Source organism: Monopterus albus, unplaced genomic scaffold (assembly GCF_001952655.1).
Source record: "Monopterus albus unplaced genomic scaffold, M_albus_1.0 scaffold26.1, whole genome shotgun sequence".
Lineage (NCBI taxonomy): Eukaryota > Metazoa > Chordata > Actinopteri > Synbranchiformes > Synbranchidae > Monopterus > Monopterus albus.
Window position 1 is genome coordinate 1,289,181 of NW_018127906.1, and position 10,431 is coordinate 1,299,611.

Here is a 10,431-nt window from a genome sequence, read left to right on the forward strand (position 1 = left end):
TGTCCATGGAGATTCCTGTCTGACCTCATCTGTCAACCTGTCCATCACCATAGCAAACAAGAAGGGACTCAAAGCCGATCCTTGATGTAGCCCCACCTCCACCTTGAACTCCTCTGTCTGACCTACAGCACATCTCACTACTGTCGTACTCCTCTCATACATATCCTGAACTACGCTGATGTACTTCTCTGCCACTCCTGACATCCTCATACAGTACCATAGCTCCTCTCTCAGCACTCTGTCGTACACTTTCTCTAAATCCACAAAGACGCAATGCAGCTCCTTCTGACCATCTCGATAGAAACTCCACTGCTGTCTCTCCTAGACACTTCCACACCTCTACAGGTATGTCATCTGTACCAACAGCCTTTCCACTCTTCATTCTCCTCAGAGCCTTCCTCACCTCATCCTTTCTAATCTTTGCTACTTCCTGCTCTACAATATTCACCTCTTCCCCTTCTTTCCCTCTCATTTTCATCATTCATCAGTTCCTAAAGATACTCCTTCCATCTTCTCTGCACACTCTCCTCACTTGTTAGCACCTTTCCATCTCTATCTTTAATCGCCCTTATCTGTTGCACATCCTTCCCATCTCTATCTCTCTGTCTCGCTAATCTGTACAAGTCCTTCTCACCTTCCCTCATGTCTAACCTGTCATACAACTCATCATATGCTTTCTGTTTTTTCCATTGCCACCTCCCTCTTCACTCTACGCTGCAATTTCTTGTAATCCATCTTTTTAGCTAGCCTCTTCCTCTGAATGCTGTCCTGTACTTCCTCATTCCATCACCATGTTTCTTTATCTTCTTTCCTCCTTCCAGATGACACACCTAGCACCTTCCTACCTGTCTCCCTGATCTGTCCTGTACTTCCTTGTTCCACCACCATGTTTCCTTATCTTCTTTCCTCCTTCCAGATGACACACCTAGCACCTTCCTACCTGTCTCCCTGATCACTTCTGCTGTAGTTTCCCAGTCATCTGGAAGTTCTTCCTGACCACCCAAAGCCTGTCTCAACTTCTGTCTGAATTCCTCACAACATTCTTTCTTTTGCAGCTTCCACCACTTGGTCTTCTTTTTGTTATGGTTTGTCCCCCTCACCAGGAGGGTGAGGGAGAGCTGTGGTAGGACACAAGATTGCAGACCCAGGTGCTAGTAAAACAAGGGGGTTTAATGGAAAAAGACACAAGGTAACAACGTAACAAAGTCCATGTATGTATACAATCCGGGTAGGACAGAGATGGTTGCGGAGACCAGGACGAACAGGTGAGCAGACAGGCTAACGGCAGGAACCAGGAGAGTAGGAGGATCAGGACGGACAGGTGAATAGGCAAGCTAACCAGGAGGACTGGCGAACGAAAAGGAAATCCACAGCACAGGAACTGTCAGCGTGGACGTCTAGAGACGTATAACACAAAACATGTAACCAATGTACAAAATGAGATCCACAGCACAGGACCTGTCAGCGTGGAAATCATAATGACATGCAACACATACCACGAATAAAGATATATACACAAGTACGTCGGTATAAGTTCTGTTAATGCTCCAGCGACGATGGAGCGTCTGCCAGAGATTAAAATAAGGTAGGGAAGTTATTACAGTAACGCACCTCAGTTGTACGCGACAACCCACAAGTCACTAATTACAGCAAGCGACACAGCTCAGGTGCTGATCTCACAAAAAAGAAAGAGCAGGAGAGAGAAAGGCAAAAGAGAGGCAGGTTGCGCAGAGCGGACCTGACACTTTTCTGTCTTTCCTCTCCTCTTCTTCCTGACCACCAGAGTCATCCTACACACCACCATCCGATGCTGTCTGGCTACACTTTCTCCTACCACCACTTTGCAGTCACTAATCGCTCTCAGATTGCCTCGTCTACATAGAATGTAGTCTACCTGCGTACTCCTACCTCCACTCTTATATGTAACTCTATGTTCCTCCCTCTTCTGGAAATAGGTGTTAACTGCAGCCATTTCCATGCTCTTAGCAAAGTCCACCACCATCTGTCCTTCTAGGCTCCTTCCCTTAACACCAAACCTGCCCATCACCTCCTCATCACCTTTGTTCCCCTCACCAACGTGCCTGTTGAAGTCTGCCCCAATCACCCCTCTCTCCCTCACACCCTACTTGTGGAGCATAACCACTGACTACATTCAACATCCCCAACTTCAAACTGATCACCCTGTCTGACACTCTTTTCACCTCTAAAATATTCCTCACAAGCTCCTCCTTCAGGATCACTCCTACCCCATTTCTCTTCCTGTCCACACCATAATAAAACAGTTTGTATCCCCCTCCAATGCTACGCGCTTTGCTATCCTTTCACCTGGTCTCCTGCACACACAGTATATCTACCTTCCTTCTCTCCATCATGTCCACCAGCTCTCTACCTTTCCCTGTCATTGTGCCAACGTTGAGTCCCTATTCTCAGACCTATACTCCTGCCTTTTCTCTTCTCTCTCTGTCTACAAATCCTTCTACCTCCTCTCCTTTTTTGACCAACAGTAGTCCAATTTCTGCCAGCACCCTGTAGGTCAACAGCACTGGTGGCGGTCGTTGTTAACCTGGGCCTCGACCGATCCGGTATGGAATTCGCACTGATGATTCGCATGTTTAAATTTGGCATGTTTTTATGCCGGATGCCCTTCCTGATGCAACCCTCTCTATTGATCCAGGCTTGGGACCGGCACAGAAGTCACTGGCTTGCAACCCCTGTGGCTAGATTAGATTAGATTAGCCCAGGTTCTGTTAGCAAAGTTATTAATGTCTCCTGACATTAATAACGTTTTACAGGGTGGTCATTCAGTGGCCTACTATAAAGAAACTGAACTTTTTATTTGTGTTAATGTGTATTTTAAAATTTTATACTGGTGGAAATGTTCACATTTTGAGTTTCTTGAAAATTCTCAGACTCAACAGTTCATATAAAATGATTTCTTTCACCCTGATCAAGATTATATTGGCTGCTTTAATGCATTTTTGTGCTTACTTTTGCTCAAAAAATAATCGCGGTTAGCTAAATGAATATTTTATTTTACATTATGGGGGGGATCACTGCACAATATTCCACAGATTTCCATCCTGAAAACTGTTTGGGCCTGCAGAGCTGTTACCAGACTTTTATCCCTGATCAAATGAAACAGTATTTTCTTCTTCGTGTTCTATAGACATTTAAAAATGTAAAGAAGTCATTATTAAAAAATGTATAGTCTTTTTAGTTCCTCGTCAAAACTATGTGGGGCCGGGGTTGCACTTATCTCTGTAGTGATATGCAGCAAACACCAGTAAAGTCTTAAGGCACTAGGGTATAGATGTCACAAAACAAAAAGAATCTTGACAGCAGCTAAAACTCTCTGAAATGTAAAAAAGTAATGAAAATAAAAATAACTTGCAGGACAATAGGTGTCACACAGACATAAACAAATCCATGCCTCTTAAACAGGTTCACTGTTCGTCTGTGTAAACCCAGTGTTATAAACTATTGGGCTGCAACAAATATTTTTTATTAGTGGTTAATCTGTAAATCTCTTTATTCATCGAAGAATCGTTGTGCCTGTAAACTGCCTTGTTTTGTGTGACCAGTGTTCAAATCCAAAGAGATTCAGTTTACTGTCAGATATGACAAAGAAAAGCATCATATGTTTGTTTGTTGAACACCGGACAAAGCAAAATCCATTTACTTTGCTTCAAAAAAGTGATTTATGAAATCCTGGCAATAAAATCCATGGACTAATTAATTCATCAACAGTTATAGCATGTTCGAGTTTGAAAGGCAAATATGTTTTTATCAACGGACAGAAACAGACAAATAACGTTAGACAAACCGAACAGTAAACACCAAGCCGAGCCGTTAGCTGACATTATCGTTAGCTTAGCTTAGCTAGCTCCCTCACGCTGACTCAATGTGTTGATTTCTGTTGGTTTGTCAAAGGGAGAACACGGCAATAAACTCTAACGGTTCCATGCGTGTTTTAAAAAAATAACGCTGCACAGTAAAGTTCCGGTTAGAACCGACCTTTCATGTAAAAGATGTATAAAACCTTGCCTGTTGTTTCAGCGTACTCCCGTTGCTAGGGAGCGTCACTGTTTCTTAGCAACGCCGCGGAGCGTAGGTGCGACGTTTGTGTTGTAAAATAAAACCTAACAGGAAGCAGAAACACCTGCTCTTGTTGCTTATTGTAGAGATAAACAGGTAAATCATAATTAGTTATATAGCTATAAACTGTATTAAAAAAACTGTAAAACACTGAAAATACCGCAAAGTTGTAGGCTATTTAAGTACAGTACTTTCCAATACTTGAAAATGAGCTCTGGTATAATAAAAGATCATTTATGAAGTGGACTGCTAGCTAGCAGTAAATGTTAGTTAGCATTAGCTACTGATACCTCTGACTATACAAAGCGGATAATGCAGGACCTTTACTTGTATTGGAGTATTATTGGTACTTTTACTTTTAGTTCCTGACAGTTATTGCTGTAAAGACACATTTCAGTCAAAAAAACAAAAATGTTGAGGCTTGGCTAATATATACACAACATTACAGAGATTTTACAAGTCTTTATTTGTAGTGTTCACAGCTTCAACATTCGTCTACAGGCTGGTCAAACACAGGACAACACAACTGCTGTAAACAGGTTTTGAGGTTTTGTGACAGCAACATTTCCTGAGGTGAATACAGCAACACCACTGAGGAAAAGTGTTGGTGTTGAGTTGCTGTCCAACAGTGAGAACAAAAGAAAATCACACAGATGAATCACTGACTGATTCATTGAGGCATAAGATGAAGTCTGCAATTATGCCTTGGATGTTGTTGTGAATTATATTTAAGTATGAAAATTTAATGATTTAATGACATTAACTGTGTTATGATGTGAATAAGCACATATCTGGAGTTGTTAGCCTAGCTTAGCATAAATAGTGGAAGCTCCCAAACTGCTAAAATATTCTGCTAAACTAGGCTAAAACCATCCTGGAACTATGATTGAACACAAAGAAATGAAAGTGGTAACTATTTTCTACCCAACTGAGTTACTGAGCTCTGAACCCAAGGAGATTATTTTTCCCCAAAATCAAGAAAAATGTAGTCATTTCACATACACACTAATCATTTAATCAGAACAGTGTTATGGCTTCTTACTGCAGCTGATGTCACATAGACTGATTCTAATTTACTATCAGTAAATCTGAGTTTAGCTTTCAGATTGTTTAAACTCCATGTCAGAGGTTTAAAGGAGAAAGCATGCTTTAGTGGCTTATTTTCCTTGTATTAATGCTTTATATGGTCACAGTGAAGCTGGTGTCTGGACCAGTCTTATAAATTTTACATACGGTAGGAGATTATGATTGGCTGTGTGTGGAGTCTATGAAAAGGGAGGTTTGAGGTTTATGGATAAATAAAGTGGCATGTTAGTATGTAAAAAGAAATGACAAAAGACCAAGAACAGGACCCTGAGGAACTCTGCAATCAATTATATGCTCGGTGCTGTGATCATGTTGCTTTGCGTCAGCTAGATGTGGAGGTGGGCAAATGATTAATCAGGTTGATAATAGGTCAGATGTTGTATCTACAATTTGTTTAAAACACGGACAAAAAAAAAAATCATTTAAAGTAGCTTTAAGGGCATCACTGCCCTGATCAGTACTGTTTCTCATCAACTGTTTAAATTCCTGAAGCAGCAGTCTTGCCAACATCTGACTTCACTTAGTGTATCGACGCTGCTGTAGCACAATGTGTGTTTCAATAACACTATTGTAGCCGCAGAGAAGAAGAAACTAATTTTTGGAGCTAACGCTGCATGATCCACAAAGTAGCTATTAGCATCATTGTCAATTCAATAATGCAAAAAAAGAAATTCTCTCCATTTTTCCTCTGAGATGTTTGGCTTTAACAAGTAATTTCCTGATGGCAGGGGCCCCTCCATACACAACCCCAACCATCAAACTAGCTGTGCAAACTCAGGACCTCCAGTCCTAATTAATAACTTTGAGTTGTGCAAAGTGGAGTAGAGGCTGAGTCGAGTTAATCTGTTCCGTTGCGTCTCTGATTGGATTATTTTCTCTTGCTCTGTGACACATTCTATTCACTGTGTTTTAGAAAAGTCCAATAGTTATATATTTGTAACTATGCTGACCTGGACTCTCAGTGGCCAGGTTTCCCTCCACATGCAGCTCAAATCGGAACTGAATTTTAGGAAAATATGCTCTGACTGAAGTGCTGTCTCCACCCCCCACCCCCACCCTGAGCGGGCCGGGTGATGGAGCAGGATCTGCAGTTGGTGCTGTTCTGCCACTGCAGAAGATGATGAGGTGATTCAAAGCTCAAAAGGTGGAAAACATGACAAGAATCTGACATTTCTTTTGGTTTCACGTGTTCATGTGAGGAAGGTTGCAGCCTCCTCACTGCTCCACACACATGGGAGGTTTTCGTCTCTTCTTTACTGGAAGCGACGTTCACTTTGGTTTTTAGCCACACAACAACTTTGAAGCACATTAAACACTTTTTGCAATATTTCACAATTTCTTTGACTTTTTTGGCATCTTTGCTTAGGTGATAATGTGCATACAAGCAGAAGGATGGGAACAAATTGGTTATTGATCTCTCCCCTCCTCCCTCCCCCCACCACTCCACCTGTCTCTCTGGTCTTCTGTCAGTATTCGGGCAGAGTCTCATTGTAGTCCATGATGCCCAGTTCCTGTCTCCTCTGTCGGACAGCGAGGGTCAGGTCTGCACAGGGGGCTGCAGGTTCAGAGGCAGGAACGCTGGGAGCTGCAGCCCTGCTTGGAGGCTCTGATTCAGGGCTCCCTGTGAGGAGCAGGGCCTCCTCCACCTCATGACCTAGAGAAAGGCTCTCTGGCTGCACCTCCTTCTCCTCCTCCTCCTCCTCTTCCTGTTTCTCCTCCTCCTCCTCCTGGGTGTGATTGGTCAGTCTGAACAGCTGCTGCGCTCGCTGCTGGAGCCAATGGCCAGTGGGGAGTCGATCGGGGAGTGGGAGTGGGGGGGGGAAGAGCAGGAGGGGAAGTGCAGCGGGGAGGTGGAGAAGGCCCTCACACCTCCATTGATTATACTAACAGAAGAAGAGGAGGGGTGGGGCTTGTAGCTTCCCTCAGCGACAGGTAAGACGATACTGCCACTGTTTGGCCTGAGGGAGAAAAGGATGACATCACATTATATCACATGACTGCTCATCAGCTGAATCTTTTGTTTGCTTGTTTACAGTATCACCATGCAAGAGGAAACAACATAAATAAGTATTATTCCTACAAAATAAACAGACCTTCATTCAGTTTGCTACAGGTGTAAATGACATGCTTGTACAGCGCTTTACTATGCATTGCAGCGCACTCAAAGCATTGACACACACACACACACACACACACACACACACACACACACCAGTGTGACCAGTAGCTCATGGTGGCTAATGCTAGCTCCTACTGTGTCTGAGATAGTGGCAGAGTGAGATAGTGTTTGATCCGCAAACATTAGCACGGTGAGTGTTGTTGATATGAATAATTCCTGAGGTCTGAGACTCATTTGTACTGTAAGCAAGCACAGATACTGTATTTGAAATAATGTTACAGCTTCCTATCTAAGAAAACTGGTTTCATTTATTTACAAATAATCAAATGGAGGTGAAAATGTTACCTTCAGTACTAATTCAGTGCACGCCCACTGAAAATAACTCACTTTTTAAGCAGCAAAGATTCAAACTATCTGTAAAAAAAAAAAAAAAAAACCTTCAGAGATTCAGTAAAATCACTTTAGTCCTCCATGTTCTTTTATTTCTACTGAACGTGAAGAGTGTTCTTCCATCTAAAGTTAATTATGATATACGTATGAAGGCGCCCGGCGTTATGTTTCTGCTTTACACATGTGTATGTGTTTCTGTATTTTGAGTTTGTGACTGCTGACCTGCTGCAGACGTCCACGGGCCGGCTGTGTGCGTCCGGGGGCATCTGACTGTACAGGTGAAGCATCTCAGTCTGCAGCATCTGGGCAACTCTCCTCAGAGCCACAGAGCGATTCTCACAGGCCAACAGCTCTGCCCTGACGCACAAACATGTCTCAGTACAGCTAAAACTGGGCAGACCCCGTCTCCCTGAAGCCAAACTGATAAACCACTATTATCGTAATGTTACAGGCGAGGTGGTTCCTGCCATTGCTGCTGTCAAGGTGTCAAGGCACTCACGTCACAGAGGAAAAAAACTCAGACGCTCAACTTCAACAACAGATCTCGATACATGAGAGCTACTGTATTTCCTGTGCCTACACATTCATACAATCCTAACAAACTTCTGGCTTTCAGTTCATTAACAGTCTAATAAAATGTTCATGCATGTATGCTTAAAATACTAACACCATTTAAACTTTGCTGCATTCTATATTTGCTTCAGTCCTTTCCTGCTTCACCTGTCACTCGCATTCAATCCCAGCTTTAGGTGAAAACTGACTATATACGCCATGGGTGGGGACATTTACAAATTTTCATAAACAAGTACTCACAGATTTTCGACAGTGTGCACAAGTGCATACTTTTTCCCATATGGTAGCCCACTACCCAGAATACAGCGTGCCCTGAGGGGTGCGGGGGCGACGACAGCAGATGCTGCTGAGATTTATTTAAAGTTCCCGGACCAGTAATTCATAAGGCAAATGATGTTAAAACACGTGGGACACCTTTTACTACCGCAGCGAGGTGACAACGAGCTACAGCCAAAGTTTCATCAGAACAAGCTGGAGGTGGTTCCTGTGCGCTCGTCTCACGGCAGCTGCATAGAGACTAGTCTGTGCAGTACGGAGGAGGCTCGGTTTAATGAAGCCCAAGTTGTAGCTTGTTGTCTGCCTCACTACGGTTGGAGGGAAGCGTCATCTGTGTTTGAACATTTTTCTAACTTTGCTGCAGAGCGGAGGTGTGCAGTTGTCGAGAATCACTGAAATAAAACAACAAGAAAAATGACGCTTTAACATGAACGTATGCCATAAAAAAGAGAAAAGTATCTTGTTATAACGAGACACTAAGCGAGCATTTAGGCGAGTTGAACTCTGCCTAAATGATTATGGCAGGGCCAGCGTGTACGCGTGTATTCATGTACATGATCCCACCCCTAATATACAGCATAATTGTAATTATACAATAATAATAATAATACATATGCATGAAATTCATTTTTAAACAGGAAAATGTGCAGACAACTTAGATATTTTTACAGCCCTGAGTAGTGTCTGCAGGTCCAGCCCCCACCAATCAGTATTTATCCTGAGAGGGCAAAGCCAGGGGGACTGGGTTTTGGACTGCTGACTGAACCAGAGACACCCGAAGACGTTACCTTTGACTCTGACACACTTAACAAAATAACTGATCCACTAGCTGAAAGAATAACCAGTAGATTCACTGATAATGAAAAGGATTGTTGAGTGGCAAAGGAACAAGCTTTTCCTGTGCATGTTTTATTCACAGCTTGTGAAGAAGCAGAGTGGAGCTGCTGCTTTGTTCTTTTATTCAGCAGGTATTACATTTGCTGAAACTAAATAAGCTAATACTTAACAGTGGAGCTGGACTCTGACCTGCTCTGGGCCTTGGTGTCCTCCAGGAGCTTCTTCTGATCCAGGATCAGATGGTCTTTCTTGGCCAGCTGGTTCTCCAGCTCTGTGATCCTGTGATTGGCTGCCTCTAGCTTCTGTCTCTGCAGGACCTCGCTGTCCTTCAAACGCTGGTACTCCTTACCCACAATGCACTGCAGCATGGACGCCTCCTGGCACACAAACACAGACGCTACTGAGATCTGGAACTAACTCTGCATCGCAGTCTGTTCTGTTAAATATGGAATAAAAACATCAGATGCTAAGTTTCAGCTTATTTTAGAAAAAACAGTGGGTTTTCTTTGTAAAAGATGCAGCCGATGATTCTGTCTGTGTGATTCCCCACCAACCCCGTCCAGAGACCAGCAGCAAACGTGGTGTCTTTACTGTAATGTGTACGAGTCCAGACCCTGGTCCAACTTATCGCTCTGTGCCGTGGACCTCCACTGTTGTCCACCAGCTATTAACCCCCCCCCCCAAGTGAGACACACCGCTGCACTGGATGGCAGGTTTCCTCCTCAGGAAACATGGGAGGCTGTCTGTTTCCACCATGCAGGTCCACAGGCTGGGAACAGCACCACTGTGCACAGAGCCACCGGTCTCTGCCCTGGTTGCTCCACCAGCTCCTCGCTGCACAGAACGTGTTGGAGCTGTTTGTTGGAAACAGACAGGCCTCATGTTTCCTGAGGAAAGTAGCAAAAACATACAAAATCACCAGCTGCGTCCTGTCAGTGGAAGACAGCAATACTGTGTATTTGTTCTTACAGCCCAGTGGTGGTGGCCTCCTCCCTCCAGCTGTTCTGCCAGAGCTCTGTTAGCTTCTCTCAGCAGGACGAGCTGCTGGTTCAGCA

At 43.6% G+C, this 10,431-nt stretch overlaps 2 protein-coding genes across 2 annotated transcripts in view; both read right to left on the minus strand.

The window, feature by feature from the left end:
* Positions 1–4,119, minus strand: part of ak8 (adenylate kinase 8) — a 20,063-nt gene extending 15,944 nt beyond the window's left edge. Inside the window, exon 1 of the mRNA XM_020595322.1 lies at positions 4,015–4,119. Within this exon, the coding sequence (XP_020450978.1) occupies positions 4,015–4,021 (7 nt within the window). The 5' untranslated portion in view covers positions 4,022–4,119. The remainder of the gene's footprint in view (positions 1–4,014) is intronic.
* Positions 4,120–6,922: 2,803 nt separating this feature from the next.
* tsc1a (TSC complex subunit 1a) overlaps positions 6,923–10,431 on the minus strand; it is a 14,129-nt gene continuing 10,620 nt past the window's right edge. Inside the window, exons 20-23 of the mRNA XM_020595323.1 lie at positions 10,346–10,431; positions 9,566–9,753; positions 7,913–8,047; positions 6,923–7,139 (exon numbers count right to left, since the gene is read on the minus strand). Of these exons, the coding sequence (XP_020450979.1) occupies positions 6,923–7,139; positions 7,913–8,047; positions 9,566–9,753; positions 10,346–10,431 (626 nt within the window). The remainder of the gene's footprint in view (positions 7,140–7,912; positions 8,048–9,565; positions 9,754–10,345) is intronic.